Below are 19,023 nucleotides of genomic sequence, written 5' to 3'. Positions count from 1 at the left end.
CTGTGGGTCATTTTATCTTATTTTTGTTCTGTAAATTCTGAAATGAAAATATATCTTTGGTAAAAATAGTAAAGGGTTCTTAAAATTTGTATTGAGGTGTGATAAATGTAAAGTGTACATATCAGAAGTGGATGGCTTGATGAATTTTCAGAACCTGAACACACCAGTATAGGCCCAGATCAAGTACAGAATATTTTAGCACCTAGACTCCCCTTTTAGTTCTAATACCTTCCCCACCAAAGGTAGCCACTATCTTGATTTAAAAAATAATTTTTCAATGGGGCGCCTGGGTGGCTCAGTTGGTTGAGCGTCTGACTTCGGCTCAGGTCATGAACTTGAGGTTCATGAATTTTGAGCCCCATGTTGGGCTCTGTGCTGACAGTTCAGAGCCTGGAGTCTGTTTCGGATTCTGTGTCTCCCTCTCCCTCTGTTCCTCCCCCACTTGCATCTGACTCTCTGTCTCTCAAAAATAAATAGATTAAAAAAACTTTTTTTTAAATTTTTTTCAAAAGCAGGATTTTGTTACTCATGTTTGGGCTACAAAGAGATGTGTTCTCTGGTGTTTAGCTTTCAAATCTTTACTTTTCTCATAACATATTTTTTTCTTGATTGTTAAGACAGCTTTTCCCCCACAGAAATGCAGCAATATAAAATGGAATTATGTTATTTGTTTTTCCAGAATAAGGAACTAATTACAAATATCAGAAATGTTTCCAACCAGGAAGGATCAACAGTAAGTCATTTTATTTGTCTTTAAATCAAATGTATACAAGTTCTAGTAAGCCTGCAAAGAATAGATACTTGGACAGTGATATACAGTAGGGTTATTAGAAGTGGGGAAGAAAAAAGAAGCGTTATATCAAATAGTATATTTTTGTATCTATATGAATTTTGTATGTATTTGTTTCTGTCTTTGTTTAAAAATTCCTTTTAGGTTGTAACTTAAGGTTAACTTCTTTGCAGCCTTTTTTCAAATGCCTAGCATAGCAATGGGCTGGTCTGGATCATCATTGAGGATGGAAATAAATAGATAGAGTCCATGAGTGTAGCACCGGGGAGGAGAGAATTTGGTATTTGGGGGAATTCTGAAAGTCACAAGACCAAGAGGTGGGGAGGGTTGGAAGCAGCTGTGTGTAGGGACTGAAGACAGGTTTAGGAGAGCTTACTTTGCTTTTATCTTGTCATCCTTCGTGTTTCCAGCTTTGCACAGGCTGTGTCTCAGGTGGAGGAGTAGGAAATGAAAGGGAAAGATAGGAAGTCTTCTGGAAGGATGTATGTGAAAAGTTTGATTCAGTTATGTGGGGGCATTGTGGCGTTCACAGGCATTACAATGAGCAGTGTCCTTTCCTGGCAGGACTGCTAGTAACATAGACCTTAATAAGTAATTGAACCTATGTACCAAATCTGTGCAGTCTCTCTATCAATGTTATCTGACTTCTAACTCCCCCAGTTCAGTTCAAAACCACACCCATTTAAAAACTGAATGCTTGAGGGGCGTCTGGGTGGCTCAGTCAGTTGAGCCTCCGACTTCAGCTCAGGTCACGATCTCATGGTTCGTGGGTTCAAGCCCCGCATCAGGCTCTGTGCTGATGGCTCAGTCTGGAGCCTGCTTTGGATTCTGTGTCTCCCTGTCTCTCTGACCCTCCCCCGCTTGCACTCTGTCTCTCAAAAATAAATAAATGTAATAAAAATTAAAAACTGAATGCTTGATATTAGGATAAAATGTGGGAAGGGTAATATTAGGAAAAAATATTTGAATGGTAATATTAAGTAAAACATAGAATGGTAACATTCAGGGGAAATTCTTTAGAAATACTGAAAGTAGAAAAATTGAAGAGTAGAAAAAGCTTTTTCCTCTTCCATTGCTTTGGTTCTGAGAGGCCCATGGTGAGAAAACAGTGAGGGAAATCCTTCCAGTGTCCACTGTCCCTCCACTACCTACCATTTTTTTTCATTGTTTTAAAAGAGTGAAAAGTGGGGCACCTGGGCAGCTCAGTCAGTTAAGCAACCGACTCTTGGTTTTTGGCCCAGGTCATGATCTCACGGTTTGTGAGTTTGAGCCCCATGTTGGGCTCTGTGCTGACAGCAAGGAGCCTGCTTAGGATTCTCTCTCTACCTGCCCCCCTCTGCCCCTCCCCTGCTCATTTTCTCTCTCTCTCTCAAAATAAATAAACTTAAAAAAAATTTGAAACTGAAAAGTAACCCAATTCAGTTACTAAAAGTTGTTTTAAAATGTGGTGAACAATTGTTTATATTTTCTATAGCAATTTTTTAAAACAACATAAAGGATATATATTTTTTTCCTGTTTCAGGATGTGATAGCCAGAACACAGAGAGATGGGTTTCATATATTTATTGTTTCTGTGAAAACGGACAAAACAGATGCAAGATGGAATTTGAATGGTATATTTAAACTGCATGCATGTTTGCTGTCTGCTTTTACTGTATTCTGTGTTTTTGTCATTGACCCAAATCTACATTTTTTGGTTAAAATACATCATTGCAAAACAAATCTCTGTGAATCACAAAAACAAACGACCTGTTTATCTGGGGGACTTAAAACTTTTTGCTTATCTTACTATTATATGTTTTAATGGATTGGAAATTTAAAATTAAGATAAATTTTTAAAATTTCAAACTCCAGTGGGATATAATAAAATTCTTTATCCTTTCAGATTAAAAAAAAAATTCCTAATATAGAGATGGGTAGGCAACATTTTAATTGTATTTGAAGTAGATTATATTCTAGATCAGGAAAATGGCCATCACCAGGCGTTTAAAATTTTCATTTTAAAGCATCTGTCTGTAGCTTAGGAGTAGAAGTAGCCTGTCTGGCAATGATAGCTTCTGTGGTCTGTGAGCTCTGCCCACTCCCCACCCCCAATGCAAGAGTGGGCTTACAATAAGCAATCTTCAAGGGAGTGAATGCTTTCACAGATCGTAGAATTGCTTCGGCTGTCGTTTTGCAGAGTAGCGTCTGTTGGACCAGTGGTAGCCAAACAGCATGTGAGGATCCTGCTCTGATTCACCCACTGGGGACACAGGTGTGAAGCCAGGCTTTGCCTTTGAGAATTGCCCAGTCCAGCGGGGAGGCAGAAAGTACTGAGGGGACATGGGCGTTGCTTCAGAAGAGGCACAGAACTGGTGTACTGCAGGGGAAGCTGGTGGAGGTGGCTGCTCTGGACGAGTGGGCCGTGGGGCTTCCCCCCACAGATGACATAGTGGGCCAGATAAGAGCCAAATAAGAGAGCTGCCACCTGGACTTGTGTGTCCCCCCACAACCCCCGCCTTCCCAGGTATTGCGTCTTTTCCCCTGATAGCAGCAGGCAGTTTTAAGGCCCTACTAGTTAGTAACAGAAGCAGTTACTGAGCTCTGCAAGTCTTGTACTTTATTTGGCACTCTGTTTATTATTGTCACCTTGGACAATGACCCAAACTAGATGCTTGAATTCAGTAATTTATCCCAAGTTACAGTAAGGAAGACAAAGTCCTCAGTGAGGTCAGCGACTCAACATGGGGCCAACCTAAGGCCGGTACTGCTTTACTGTCTGCATAAGGTCAGATTTGGCCCAGCTTTTACAACAGCATGTATACAAGTAAAGGTATCTTGGTAAGATTACATGTTAATGACTGGTAATTAGCCAATACATTGTGTGTCTTAGGTACAAATGCAGATTTGTCGGCTTGGTGTGTGTTCTTGGAACCTTCTGGGAAATGAGCTTACGTTTAAAAATATAAGAAAAGACTGATTGGTAATTTAATTCTTTGATGTCTTTATCCCCATCTTCACCAGTTTCTCTTTCTATGATCGGGCCTCATGGATATATTTCTGCGTCAGATTGGCCACTAATGATTGTGAGTATTTCTCATCATTTTTTCCTTTTTTAAAAATGAATTTTATATCCTAATTGGAAAATCTAACAACTTAAAGAGCTCAGTGGTGGTATCCCTTAGTAGCTAATACTTTGGTATACCCTCTGTTTTTGGCTAGAGTGACAGGAAAATAAAAGACTGGATAGTTGAATGAAGAAATGTCCATTTTCAAGTGATCACAAGCCGTAACTGACTAAAATTGCTCTTCTTCCTACAGTTTTACATGGTGATGTGTATCGTTTATATTTTATATGGCGTACTGTGGCTGATGTGGTCTGCCTGTTATTGGAAAGATATATTAAGAATTCAGTTCTGGATTGCAGCTGTTATTTTCCTGGGAATGCTTGAAAAAGCAGTTTTTTATACTGAATATCAAAACATCAGCAGCACTGGGCTATCAAGTAAGCTGTGACTCTCTCCATAAATACTATATGATCTGGGGCGCCTGGGTGGCTCAGTCGGTTGAGCGGCTGACTTCGGCTCAGGTCACGATCTCGCAGTCCGTGAGTTCGAGCCCCGCGTTGGGCTCTGTGCTGACAGCTCGGAGCCTGGAGCCTGTTTCGGATTCTGTGTCTCCCTCTCTCTGACCCTCCCCCGTTCATGCTCTGTCTCTCTCTGTCTCAAAAATAAATAAACATTAAAAAAAAAAAAATACTATATGATCCAGGAGGCCCCTAGCATTTGTGAGCAGAGCTGCGGGAGGCCTCCTTTGTACAGTGATTTGGGAACAGTTGCGTTATAGATGAAGACGACAAGAGCCAAGATGAGAACGTGAGAGTAGGACTCTGATCTAGGCTAGTGTCTGTATTGTCCTCATTTTCCATTTCCCTTCTTTCCCTCACTTTCCTCCTGGGGAAAAGAAAACTCCCACTTCAGTGATTGGATTAAATCAATAAAAGTTCCAGAGGGGGGCACTTTAGGTGCTCCTGATCCTTTTAACATATTTCTCTGTCATTTTCCCATACTCTTCCTTCTCCTTTCTCCTCCACAAAAGAAAAGAAGGAAAATCTGACCCCACGCAGTAAAATCAGTAGTTCTGGGATGGATGTGCCTGCAGCCTTCTTGTGTTCTCTCTGTCTCTTCGTTCTCACACAGAACTTCATGTGACCACTGGAGGCCCCTCACGGTTTACACAGGGAAGTGTGTGAATCAGAAAGGGCAGGAAGGCGGGCATCCTCAGATGTGTGCCCCAGGTTTCTAGAAGGTGGAATGCAAAAAGGCCAGAGAGGTAAAGGTACAATCCCATCACCCGGCCTTTGAAAAGGGAGGTAGCTCCAAAGGGATGAAAGCACTCAGGAGTGGTCAGTTCTGAGTGATCAGCTAAAATGATCTTTGTGCAGATTTTTATAGGGTGTGATTATGTCGGCTATTTATTTTTATAATACTCCAAAAAAAAAGAAGAGTGAGTTGGAATGTGGATGAAACAGATTTGCCCTAATGTTGATAATTATTGAAGCTGAGTATTGGGCACATGGGAGTTCACTATACTGCTTTTTCTGTGTTGGGGAATGTTTGTAATTTCCCAAAATAAAAGGGTAGGTACAAAAGAAGAAAGAAAAGACAAACATTCAAGGAGGCACATTAGAGGTATTATTATTCTATAAGAGGTTTTAGTGGTGTGTATGTGTGTGTGTGTGCGCACGCGCGTGCGTGTACGTGTGTGCTCTAAATAAAATAATGAAGGAGGGGTGAGGCTGCTGCTCCTGGCTGGAGAGTAGAGCATTCTTGAATGTGAAATAAGGCTGTTCAGCTCCTTTGCTCTGAGTGGTGATCCTCTCTTGTCTAGGGAGCGTTGAGGGTGGCTTGAACTTCAGTGGGGAGCCGCAGAAGCTCTTGCCATCCTCACGGACTTCAAGCCCTGTGTCTGAGATGACACGAGAAGGGCTTGGGAGAGAAGCCCCAGGCTGCTGTCAGCGTCTTTGAGGAGTCCTGTGAGAGGGACAGGTGTCAGACGACATAGCTGTTGCTCTTTCTGATTTTCCCAAGTGGGAATTCTGTAACCCAGGCTGTCTTGCTTAGCACTGATCCTGCAAGGACAGGAAACAGTGATTGTTAGGACCCAACACGGGGACCTTAAGAATAGGTCATATCAGAAGTCATATCAGATTGACTTCTTTTGTGCTTCTAAGCTTAGTATACCTGGACTTCCTCAAGGTATTTGACAACTTTGATTTCTTGTGGACAAGATGGAGAAATGTGCACTGAGAACTGGCTGTGCAGCCGTATCTAAAGAGCCCGTGCACATAAGCACCCATCAGTCTTGTCAGTATAGAGCTGTGTCGTCCAGTGTGGTGGCCATAAACCACATCTGGCTGTTTAAGTGAAGTTAGCAGTTTATTTCCTCAGTTGTACTAGCTGCATTTCACATGCTCAGTAGCCACATGTGACCATTGATTACTGTATTGGACAGCATGGATGTAGAACATCTCCATCATCCTGGAAACTTCTGTTGGACAGCACCGGAGCAGTGGTTCTCATCCCTGGCTGCACATGAGTGTCCCTTGAAGAACTTTCAAGCAATACCAGTGCCAGAGATTCTGGTTGAAGTAGGCCTAAGAATTGGTTCTGTTGAGAGGCTTCCCATATGATTCTAGTATGCATCTAGGATTGAGAACCACTGGGTTAGAAGGGGGCTTTGAATGACACCTGTCTCACAGGTTTTAGACCTTGTGGCTGGTTTATCCTAAATGTTATACCTGACATTTATTGCAGGCCTGTGCATATGTAGAGAGTATTCACTAAAATTCTGTGGATGATGTGAGGCTGGTGGAGTTGTTCATACTGGAGGTATAGAGAATAATTTTAGATGGACCCTTCTCACGTGAAGGTACTTGAAGGGGTGCAGACAGATTTGATATCCCAAATGGAAAGGTAAAACCTAATAGGTAAGACCTTGAACTTGGGGTTCAAGTATAAATTGAAAAAATATAAATGGGAAACTTTTCTAAAGGATTTAAAGGTTGAAGCTGATGAATCAGCTTAACATAGACAGTTATAGGTAGTTGTGCCTACCACTAGCTCCTACAGCGTTAGGTTACAGCAGGAGGGCTAGCAGTCAAGACATTGAGAAGTTCCACCTGCCAGGAAGGTTGTATTCACTTTATTCCAAGAGGGAAATAGTCCAGACTGAGCAGCTCACGAAGGGATTTGAAAACACACTACCCTTAAACATTTGTTATCCTAAACCTCTTCACATTCTGCATCCGCTCTTAGGGAGTTCATCCATTGTTTTCTTCTTAAAGCTCAACTTCCTGGCCAGATGTCTGTCCTGAGCTGCAGACCTAGTAACTGGTCACCTGCCAAACACCTTCTGAATGCCTTGCATTCATCTCTGTAGGGCATAAAAGAAACTCACCTTTCCCACCCTTGTACTTTTGACTCACTTTAGTCCCAACCTAATGCTCCTGCAGGTATTCCTGTCGGTGGATGGCCCTGCCAGTTGACCTTGGTGCCATCCTTTTTGCCACCCTCTTCCTCTCCCTCTAGTTCCACATCTGTCTACAAGGCATTTGATGAGGTCTCTTGTGATTTCTTGTGGACAAGTTGGAAAATTGTGGATTCACTACTTGTTTCTGTATATCTTTCTGGTTCTCTCCATCTTCCCTGCCAGCACTGTGCTCTTATCGTCTCTTACCTGGATTTCTGGAATGACTTCCTGAGCATTTTCCTTGCTGGTAGTCTCGTTCCTCTCCAAGCCATTAAGTAGAGCAATCTTGATAAAATCAAGCTGTCAGTTTTATTCCAAAAGTCAGCAAACTTCTTGTGCAAAGGCCATATGGTAAATATTTTTGGCTTTACAGGCCATATGGTCTCTGTTGCTACTACTCAACTCTGCCATTATAGCACAAAAGCAGCCACAGTCAACACGTGAACAAATGGGCGTGGCTTTCTTCCAATGAAGCTTTATTTACAAAGACAGATGTAGGGCCAAATTTGACCTGTGGGCTATAGTTTACCAATTCCTTTTTTACTCCCTTGTTTACAGTCATTGACTTCCCACTGCCCTTCACATAAAATCCAGATTCATAACATGGCCTAACCACCCTGCGTGATTGTCCCTGCCTCTATCACCAGCGTCTTTTTTTTGATATCCCCCATTACACTCTCTGCTACAGATACACTGGACTTTGATTTCTTGCAAAGTATTTTACTTTTCATCTTTTCTCCTCCATGCCTTTTCATGTGCCATTTATTTTGCTTTTCTCTTATTCCCCCCAAATGTCTAACTTTTACTAGGCCTTCAAATCCTGACTTAGATGTTGCTTCCTCTGAGAAGCTTTTCTGAACCCACTTCCTCTGAGAAGCTTTTCTGAATCCCTCAAGTGTGGATTCAGTTGGCTTCTTCATAGTCCTGGGAGATGCTATGTTGCCTCTAGCACTCACCACACTGAGTTCTGTGTATTTACTTGTCCTCACCAGAGCAGCAGCTTCATGAGGGCAGGGATCATGGTGTCTCTTTTCCTATTGTAGCCACACAGTAGGAACATAAATAAATAAATGATGAAGGCATCCTGGAGAAAAGAAAATTCCAGAGGACCTTATGGTTTTCAAATATTTGCAAGACAGAAAGTTCTTTATAACCTCAAGGGGAAGAACAAGAACAGAGGGAAGCTGGGGGAGATTTTAGATTGATACAAGACTGAGGTTTTCAAACATCAGTTGGATTAGATGACCTTTAAAGCAAATAAGGCTAATTCGTCTGGAGTCAGAATGTACTTAATACACAGTACATCTTTAGAATCTTGGTGGCAGGCCTCTAGATGTACACAGAATGAATTCTTTTCTTTCTTCCCCTCAGCCCAAGGTTTATTGATATTTGCGGAGTTGATATCTGCGGTTAAGAGGACATTGGCTCGCCTCCTTGTGATCATTGTGAGCTTGGGCTACGGCATTGTGAAGTAAGTATTGGCGTGTTGGAAAGATACCGAGCTTCCAGTCTTGTGACTCCTTCCCCTACATTATGAGCTCTGTGAAACTGGACACTTCTTAGTACTGTGATGCAAGCCCCGTGGGGAAATACCAGTGAGGACGTGTTTTCACGGGTCCTCCATGTACTGGCCACTTGACACTGTCCTCAAATAAAGATCTTGAATTTGAAGTCCAGTGTGGCTTTTTATAGTTAGATGAAGAAGTAATCAACTTTAAGGATAATGGAAAATTTTTAACGATTCTTAAAGTTTAAACCATTTTCTATTTCCTAGACACATGGTTCTGCTTTTACGATTGCACTCAAATATTGTAAAAGAGAGAGAGGATTAAGCACCAGGTCAGCAGGATTTCGGACTGAAACCTGGCTGTCCACTGAGGACCCTACTTCTTCCAGGCCCCCTCAGGCTGCCGATCTTTTCTCTCCCATGCCTGTGAGTCACTGTGAATGAACATGGAACAGCTTGTCCTCTTTATCGCCTTTTTAAAAACTCTCTAATTCCCAGAAGCTCAAGCTTTTAGCCTGGATCACCTGCTATATCTTCTTACTACAGTCACCTTTTAAGTTCCAGACTTCTCCCTTCATCCCTTAACTCATGGAGTACTTGCTCCCTGACTTTCTCAACACTGCGTGTGTCAGAATTCCCAGTGATTTCAGTTTCTTCGTGGGCGATCCTGTAAGTAACCTGAACTCACCCCCTCACCTGCACTGCTCTTACCTGTCCCCTCACCTCAGTTACTGAATCCCACTGCTATTTTCTAGACTTTATTGTTATGTATAACTGTACCCTCTTTACAACTGCAAATTTAAGCAATCCACTTTTCCACTGTCACCTTCTCTGTTTCCTGTTTACTTTTCCTAACACATCAGCCCACTTCATTCTTTGACCTTAGTATAGCCTCTGGCCTTTTGATCCTGCTACCTTCCATTGATCCTTCAGGGTGCTGAACATACGCCCATGCCCACAGCCACGCCATGTGCACCTGAAGCCCTCCGCCTTTCTCTTGGCCAGCCTCCCTTGATAAATCCAGCTTTCCATCTGCTTCAGGCTCCTACTGCAGAAGCAGAATCTGCCTGAGAAGAACACCCAACCATACTGCAGGCTCGTGTCGCTTCATGACCCGGAACTTTTAAGTGCGTCCTTAGTGTCCCTGGTAGTTCTTCTAGATCCCCTTGCCAGTCTCTGGCCCTTTTCCCACTGTGCAGAAGACTGTTATGACTGTTCTCTCCCCTCCAGCCTCAGATTCCCTACTCGTATCTGTCTTACCTGATCTTGGTTCTTTTCTCATTGAGGAAATAGAAGCCATCAGAAGGGAATTCCAATGCCTTCCTGCCCCCAAATCTGTACCATTCCTCCCATATCTGAACCATGCGCAGCGTTCTCCTCCTCTTGAAGGAAAGGTACATGGTTTAGTCCTTTCCCTGCTCCTGGGCTCCGGATCCTGTTACCTGTCATCTGCTAAAGAAGCTGTTCCAGCAGCTGCTTCTGTTTGCTCCGGTCTCATCAGTGTTCCTCTGGGTGGGTCACTGCCATCAGCATGCTGTTATTTCTGTCATCTTCAGGAGCAACCCTCGCTTGGTCCCAGCCGGCGCTGTCCTCTGCTGCTCCTTCATTCCCTCGCCCCTGTGCAGCATTATTTCTCAGATGCGTGCTCTGTACTTGCCACTCCAACGTCCTCAGTTTCTCCTGATCGCACCCAAGGAAGTTTTCCTTCCATTCCTCCCTTGAGACTGCTCTTGTCAATTACCTTGACCTCTGGTTGCCAAAACCACATGGCCTTGCTCAGCCTTTGTGCAGGGGCCCTGGCTGCTCCTTCCTAGCCTCCCCTGCTGGGCCCTCTTTGTCATCCTGAGCTCCAGCATTGAAGCACCCGAGACCTCTGCTCACGCGACTCATATCCCTGGGGCGCACTCATCTAGTTTTTTGGCTCTAATGTCAGGACACATCCAGAGTGAACCTACCCCTCCCTTCCACAGCTACCACCCTGGGCCTGACCACCATCTTCTCTCCCTAGATAACTTCAGTACCCTCCTAACTGGTTTCCCAGCATCTGCCCTGGTCTCCTGTTAGTCTTTTCAGACACAGCAGAGGCCAAGATGATCCTTTTAAAGTTTATTTTTATTTATTTGGAGAGAGAGAGAGAGAGCAAGCGGGGGAGTGGCAGAGAGAGAGGGAGAGAGAATCCTAAGCCGGCTCCAGGCTGTCAGCGCAGAGCCCGACACAGGCCTTGAACTCATGAACTGTGAGATCGTGACCTGAGTGGAAATCAAGAGTCGGACGCTTAACCGACGGAGCCGCCCACGTGCCCCAAGATGATCCTTTTTATTTTTATTTTTATTTTATTTTATTGTTTATTTTTTTTTAAGATGATCCTTTTTAAATGTAACTCCTATCTCATTACTCTTCTGCTCATCTCACTCAAAAAACCCGTTCCCTTTTTGTTTTTTCACATGGCCGACCGCACCTGCCACTCTCCCTTTTGAACACTCTGCTCCATCCTGCAGGCTTTCTTGCTGATTGCTCTTCCTTAAATGCAGCAGACACTTCCTCACAGTGCAGTAAAGGCCTCTGTCCATAAGCATCTTGCCTGCGACCCCAGGCGTGGTTTGCTTCCTCACTGTCTTTTTTCTGCTCACCGTCCTCTCCCAGAGAGGCTGGCACTGTCAGGATTCCCGATGTGCACACCCTCCATCACTCTGACCCTCACCCCATTTATAGCTCCAGTTGACACAAATGTTAGGATTTATTGTCTCGTTCCCCCACTTGAATGTGACTTCCATAGAGTAGGAGCTTTGCCTGCAGGTGTCCTGCTGTTTTCTTAAGGCCCAGTGTAGTCCCTGGCACACAGTAGGCACTCGACAAATACACACTGAATGTACACACATATGCTTGGGAGCTTGAGATTCTTGTAGTTAGCAAGGTTTTGGCCAAGACACCTTTTATCCATTGGGTATTTATTGAGATTCTTTCTCAAATGCTTTTTGGGTTTTTTTTTTGGGGGGGGGGTTGTTTGTTTCTTTGTTTTTGGCCCTGTATAGTAGTCAGAACACAGAATCCCCATGTGGAATCTTGTGCCTCCCTTTTCTAGTTATGCACTTCAGAGCACTCGTACTTCTGGCTGTTGGAGGGTTCCAGTTAGCTGGCTGTAAGGAGTCAGAATTTTGATGAACTAAATTAGATACAGTCTTAAATATAAGCTATGGATATTAGTTTAATTTTCAGTTGGATTTTATCTTAAAGTGACTACCTGAAGTATTTTTCCAAAATCAGGGGTTATTTTTCTTCTAATTACTCCAGTAAGAGTGTTTGTGAGCTAAAATGTCTGTGCGATACGATTTGCAAATTTCATGAAGTTTCAGTTCTGTTTTCAAATTACTCGTTGCAAAAATCACTGTCTTTGTATTTTCCCAAGTCATCTATATCTTTAGAGAATCAAAAATGTTATTTTAGTTCTTTTCCATGTAAAGAATGGAAACTGAAATGTCTTAGCACTCTTGTTTGGGCCACTGAGTGAAGAAAGGGAGTGGACTTCGATCTCCTCATACTCCTGTTCTTTTTCTACCCAAGTCAGAAAACTAGTGGATTATCCCTAATAAAATGTATCCCAGAACAGTTTTTAATTGACGTTAATGAAAGAATTAAGTTACTGTTTCTGTCAGTGACACAAGTAGGCCCGGACCCTCCTAGGCGTCACCAATCTAACTGTTCCGCTCTGTGGAGTGAGCACCTGCACTCTCTTCCTTGGGGGGCTTGCATTTCAGCAGCAGAATCCTCTGGCACCTGTGTGGCCTCAGCATGTTGCTCCATGGGCATCTGTACAGCTTCAAGTCCTGGAGGAGACCCATTTTTTCTGAGGCTGTTTCTGCCTTGTTCCCTCCTGGGAAATATGCTGTTTCCTAAAACTGAGCAGAGGCAGGGGCAGGGCAGGCTGATTTGATTAGATAATGACTTCTCTCATATTGGAAAATTGGGCCAGTTATTGTATTCGGATGCATTTTACTTACCCATGCTTTTCCTTTTTTTTTTTTTTTTTTTTTTCTTCTTTTTCCTCTTCTTCATTCCAGGCCTCGTTTAGGAACAGTCATGCACCGGGTGGTTGGACTGGGGATTCTTTACTTTATCTTCGCAGCTATTGAAGGCGTGATGAGAGTTATTGGGGTAAAAACTACATAATTCCACTTCTATCCCTTTTTATTGTTGCTGTGAAATATGATTTAACTTTATATCTCCTGAGATGAATTTTTAAAGATAGGAAATGTATGAAAAAGGCCCAATTTGAGCTTTTTCCCCCCTGTGGAATATTTCCCTTTTTAAATAACTTCCTGAATGTAGTAAAAGAACTTCTTAAAATATGATCAATTATGAAGGAAAATATCAATTATAAAGGATAATATGATCAATTATGAAGGAAAATATGATTGATTATGAAGGCACCATTTGATGTCATCCCAGAATGACATCTCCAGAATGTTCCATCCCAAAAACATTCGTGGTTATTCTTTATACAGAACATTTGTCTTTGTTATCATGCAGTCTGAACACATTCATTTCTTCCTTAACCCTTGGTTTTAAACATGTGGAAGTGAACAGAATTAACCGTACCCTTCACACATGCTGATATTACATCTCATCATGCTTGAGTCTCATCTGGTTATAACTGTTCTCTGACTCTTGTGGAGTCAGTGTTTGGGGATTCAACAGTCTCCACTCTTGGAAGACCCACAAGAAGGTAGTGTCCAGGGGGAAATGACTCAGGCGATGTGGGCGGCAATGCTTTACTCTCTAAGAAGAGGCAGAACATTTACATCTGGGAAGACCCCTCGATTTCTGGCTCTCGGTTTTCCTTAATAATATGGTTGACGACTGAGTGACTAAGCAGCTTATTATAGTTTACTCAATTCAAAGAACCTAGTAATTTTTACCCAGAATGTCTTTTGGATTGGATGTGTGAATCAGATCACTGGGCACAGAGTGAATGATCTTATGTTGCCACGTAAGTTTGCTTCACATATTTTGATCTGAGCCTTACAGCAGGACATTTGTCCAGTAATGTTAAAAGCCTCATTCTTCTATTATCTTCGAAACATCTGCGTTCTGTATTAGACACACTTGCTCTTTTCATCTCTGACTCTCTGAAAGATACATTTATTTTTACTTTTACATAATAGCGAAGTACTGTGCATTTATATATATAATTTACAGGAGCTAGTCTTTGCTAGAAAGAGAAAAGATAAATATCCCACATGTAGACATAGTATAAACATTGTTTTTCTTTAAGGTTTTACATAGACAACATCTTAGATATAACTTTTAAATATGATTTTCTGTCAACTTGTGATGAAAGTGTCTAATCTATGGTTTATTTTTACTCTTCCACAGTTCCTTTTCTTTGTTTTGTTTTGTTGTTTTTTTTTTTTTTTTTTTCATGTCCCTTCACAGATAGTAAGAAAGATCAGGAGTCCCATTTCATTAGTAGCCCTGGCTGTAGGTTGGTGTGGAGAGGGGAGAGATTGAAATGGTTTATCTCAGTGGAGCTGGAGACATGATATGTTTTATTTGCCATTGCATAGTACAGTTTTACATTATCTTTGAATAGGTGGATGGCAAACTAACACCTGTTGCTGCCAAAACAAAAATTTCCAAGTGCATAGACACAATTTTGTTAGGAATAAAATTTTTCTGTGGCTTTTGTAAAATGATGAAATGAGCTAAATTGTTTTTCTTTATCACATAATTTCTATAATGGAATGAAACTTTTACATTCAGATTTTCCCCCCTGTTTTTATCTTCCAGGGTTCTAACCATTTAGCTGTCATTTTTGGTGACATTATTTTGGCAGTTATTGACTCCATTTTTGTATGGTTCATATCCTTTACTATGTCCTAAAGTAGTTTGTTGTGTCATTAAAATCAAATTACTTTTAGTACTGTTCCGTTATAATAGAAGGAACTATAGTTATGCATTGTTATTTTTAACCTCAATACAGGAATTTAGTTGAAGGTGAAAAAGTAACAATTCCCCAAACAAACAATATCTTTCTTTTTCTATTAGTTCAGCAAACTTAAGTGCTCAATATGTGCCCCATACTGAGGAGACCGAAGAAAAAGGTATTGTTCCTGTGTTACTCTGGTAGGGAAGAAAAATACATAACTAGGAACAATAGAGTAATAGTAATTGCCATTGTAAAGAGGTGCTATGCAAATAGAGAAGAGAGAAAGCAATTCTAGCGCAAAACTCAAGAAAGACTTCACAGAGATGGTGACATTAAATTGAGACTGGGAGAACAGATAGAGGCTAACCAGGAAAAGAAGTGGGGAAAACGCATTCTGGGAATATTGAGGGGAATAAATAGTTGGAAGCGTGAAAATACAGGGACCGTGGTAGAATGTCCCAGAGTAGCTTGCCTATAAGATATACATGTGTGGGAGAATCGTGGAAGGTGGGGCCAGAGGGAAAGGTAGAATGATGTGCTCAAGAGTCTAAAGTTCCTTCTTCAGGCGAGAGGAGACAGGAATCAAAGCCGTGCCGGCAAATACCATGATGAAATCTGTATTAGAAAGAACTCGAAAATAATATTTAAAAGTGACCCGGAAGAGACACCTGGCTGGCTCAGTTGGAAGAATGTGAGACTCTTGATCTTGGGGTGGTGAGTTTGAGCCCCGTGTTGGGTGTGGAGATTACTTAAAAACAAAATCTTTAAAAATTAAAAAAAAAAAAAAAAGAATGACCTGAAAAAGGAGGGTCTAGAGTATTGAGACAGGAAGTCTAGTAAAGAGTCGTTTGTAGCGGTCCAACAAAAAGATGGTAAGGGTTAGAAACAGGGCAAAGGGAATGGGAAGGAGACTCCAGATAACAGACTGAGTAGGAATGGGTGGGAAAAGAAGGGCGAGAGGTCAAGAGAAGTCTTGCATATCTCATTTGGGTGGCTAGGGCAGTTTTGCCACCCCACGGCCGTGAACCTAGGGAAGGGACCATCTTGGTGAAGTTTGAACTGACTTGGGCCATTCATGTTAAGTAGAGAGTTGGAAAGCCCAGCCTGGGTTTGTCAGAGGAATTGGAACTGGTGATGAAAGTTGGAGGTCATCTTCACATGAGACAAGGTTGTAGCCTGCAGAAGCGACCCAAGAACACGTAGACGAGTGAGAGAGGAGAGGACCAGGAGGGCGCCTAGTGGAGTGGAAACGTGCATGGAACACCAGCATGGAAGGAGTCAGAGGAACCCAGAAATTGTCCTGGGGTGAAGACTGGGCGAGCTTGGGTAAGGTAGGGTGGTCCACAGTGGCCAGTACTACAGAGAGATGAGCTGCCAAGGTGTACCTGGCTTAGGTCATTCCAGAGGTCACAGCGGGACAGCAGGAGAGCAGGTTCAGTGAAGCCGATGGGGCAGAAGCTACACTGTAGCAGCAGGAGAACTTTTTAGTGGCAAGGGGAGCCATCCTGGAGAACCCTCCTCACTGCTTCAGTGACTCCAGTCGAGTCTGGGAAATTCCATTCTCTTTAACTCCGAAGCAGAGCCCTCTACTACACATTCTTGGAAATAGGAGGAATCCTAAAGAAAGCGTGAGCTGGGCAGAGCAGAGGGCAGTGCTATGCGTATCCCAGAATATGACCTTTATGTTTCTTCTGCATTTATATCCTCTATGAAGCTCTTTTCTATAGATGGATTTTGTTTTTACCAAGTTTTGTTTTTGTGTTTCTACTGTCTTCAATACTTGTCTTTTTTACCTTTTCGTGTTAAATGTTATTTCATTTCCTTGTAATTTCTTTCCATTTTCTCATGTTTGTCTCTCACAGGAAGGCCAGAGGGCTTGAGTTTGCCTGTGTTCCTCCTCTGCAGAGATCCCCCCTTTCTGTAGACGGGCAAACATGCATAGTGCTGCTAACCGCCTTTTCTGAGTCCCCCATGGGTGTTTTCTTCTCAATCCAGTCTGCCCCTTAAACTCCATGTTTGCGAATTTTTAGTATGCTTCCAAGTTAAAAACAAAACAAAACAAAACAAAACAAAAAAACCTTTGACTGTACTCTCCTTACGCTCTAAAGCAGCGGGTCTCAGCCTCCTTTGGGTGCCGGGATCAGAGAGGCCTTTGAAAATTGAATGAAAGCTGTCAAGCCTCTTGTCACAAGGTTCATACACTCCATGGATGTTTTGCCTGCGTTAGGGCATTTAAAAACCTAAATTATATCCATGGATCCTCTAGTGTCTAAGGGGTGTCTAGTTAAGAAATAATACCTGATTTAAAGAGTTCTCACCGAACTTGCTTAAAAATCTGCTGTACTTCTGTTCAAAGCTACTAGTTTGGAATCCAAGTTTGTTGAAAGAATTTATAGTTAAATTTTATAGTTACCTTTTCAGAGAACGCTATAAATCTTACTGTAGTGTCATTTTTATGTTTTCCACATGAAAACACATTTAACGACATTCAGCTATTAAGAAGGTGAAACACCTTGCTCAGTCCTGCCCAGGAACAGTGCCCTAACTATAAGTACTCTTCCCCAAGGGCTGTGCTTCCTTCTCGGCTACACTGCATCCGCATTGCTTGTTGGGATGCTCACCTGACTTGAGGACAAGGGATGGGCAGTGTAGACATACCTGGCACTGGGATCGGCAGAATTGCAGTGAAGATGAACCTAGCTTTTGGTCTCAGATCTTCTATTCTGTCATTTGTGCATTTAGAAAGTGAGCTTCAGATGTCTGCTGAATTTGGAATTGTCTTGTCTCCAAAATTGGATACGCTTGGAGCCTTTCATTAGTTAAGGAGTATGCTCTTCAATTAATTGAGCTGTGGACGCTGCATTTTAAAAAATCTGTATTATCTTTTTTCCTGGTAATTTACAAGATATGTATTTCAAAGATTTCTTGTTCTTAACCAACCATCCACAAAGTAGTTCACTAGGAAAAACAGTAATGCAACTTGGCAGAAAATTCCAAAGACAAGCAGCTCTAACGACCAAATTCCATCTGGATGTGAATGAGGGTGATTTATCACCTTTATGGACAGCATTGGCTTTGGTCCATTTCCAACACATAATGAGCCAAATTGGAGTGGGGAGATAAGGAAAACAAGGCAAAAGACTTAGTTTGCTTAATGATTAATATTTTTAATAAAGATGTTTGTGATAAAAGTCATGAAGAAATTCAGAAATTAAAATTATCTTGGTTAGTGTTTCATGGTGAGAGAAAGGACACTTAGTATCCATTTCAGCTTGAACCTGAATTTCCTATTTGCTTTTAGATGGCTATTTGGCAGTTTTCTTGACTGAAGTGAAAAATCTGCATTTTCTGTACCGACAGAGAATAGATTTCATTTAAAAAAATTTTTTTAATGTTTATTCATTTTTGAGAGAGCACAAGTGGAGGTGGGACAGAGAGAGGAGGAGACACAGAATCTGAAGCAGGCCCCAGTCTCTGAGCTGTCAGCACAGAGCCTGAAGTGGGGCTTGAACTCATGAACTGTGATATTGTGACCTGAGCCGAAGTCCCACTGTTAACCCACTAAGCCACCCCAGCGTCCCAGGAGAGCAGATTTCCTAAATGATTACAAATGGCAGGCAAAAGAAGCAGATCTACATACATCACAGAATTGAGTGCTTGCATAATGACCCCGTTTCCTGTGCTTTGATGAACTTAACATAGCTATCCCCTAAGAATCTGATTCTAAAGTAAAATAGCTTGAAAATTTGAAAGCCATAGCTTTTCTCTTGAAGCCCTCTTCCTGTTTTTTTTATGCTTGTTTTAATTTTGTGCTGTTTTGCTGCAGGCAAATGACTCTGATCTTGTGCTTCTGGCCAGCCTCCCTCTCTCTCTCCTTGACTCTGGCTTGTGCTGGTGGATATCCTTTTCCTACCGCAGAGCACGTCCGCCTTCCCGTTGCTTCTAACTCCACGATAACCGGGCCTGTTTGCTTTTGTAACCACTTTCCTTTACTGGGAGAAATGATTTAAGCTTTGCCGAAATTTAACAGTGTCTTGGTAAGTGGGGGTTTAGGCAGTTTTGAATTTGCTTTCGATCTTTTTATTCCTGGGCTTCGAAGAAGTACTTTAGAATTATTAAATGAGACCAGCTTGCTCACATAGAAAATTCATTTTATTCAGGAATTTTTAAAAAAGCATTTGTCTTGATAATGTTTAATGAATACAGCATATTTGCATTTTTGTAAATTCTAACAATAGCCTTCATTCGTTGAATTGTGTTATTTTAGAAATGGATCTTCTTGCGACTACT

At 42.0% G+C, this 19,023-nt stretch overlaps 1 protein-coding gene across 3 annotated transcripts in view; it reads left to right on the top strand.

Annotated features, from left to right (window-relative positions):
- TMEM87B (transmembrane protein 87B) overlaps nucleotides 1–19,023 on the top strand; it is a 51,235-nt gene that overhangs the window by 12,574 nt on the left and 19,638 nt on the right. For 2 of the 3 annotated variants that reach the window (XM_015537584.2, XM_042982004.1), the window contains exons 5-11: nucleotides 680–733; nucleotides 2,313–2,403; nucleotides 3,794–3,855; nucleotides 4,091–4,274; nucleotides 8,672–8,771; nucleotides 12,866–12,959; nucleotides 14,595–14,666. In XM_015537584.2, the coding sequence (XP_015393070.2) occupies nucleotides 680–733; nucleotides 2,313–2,403; nucleotides 3,794–3,855; nucleotides 4,091–4,274; nucleotides 8,672–8,771; nucleotides 12,866–12,959; nucleotides 14,595–14,666 (657 nt within the window). Of the gene's footprint in view, nucleotides 1–679; nucleotides 734–2,312; nucleotides 2,404–3,793; nucleotides 3,856–4,090; nucleotides 4,275–8,671; nucleotides 8,772–12,865; nucleotides 12,960–14,594; nucleotides 14,667–18,559; nucleotides 18,632–19,023 lie in introns of all 3 variants that reach the window. The other variant, XM_042982007.1, reaches the window with a different exon arrangement.

The sequence above is a fragment of the Panthera tigris genome, chromosome A3 (assembly GCF_018350195.1).
Source record: "Panthera tigris isolate Pti1 chromosome A3, P.tigris_Pti1_mat1.1, whole genome shotgun sequence".
Classification (NCBI taxonomy): domain Eukaryota; kingdom Metazoa; phylum Chordata; class Mammalia; order Carnivora; family Felidae; genus Panthera; species Panthera tigris.
The sequence above is the reverse complement of the archived record's forward strand: the minus strand, read 5'-3'. Positions and strand labels throughout refer to the sequence as shown.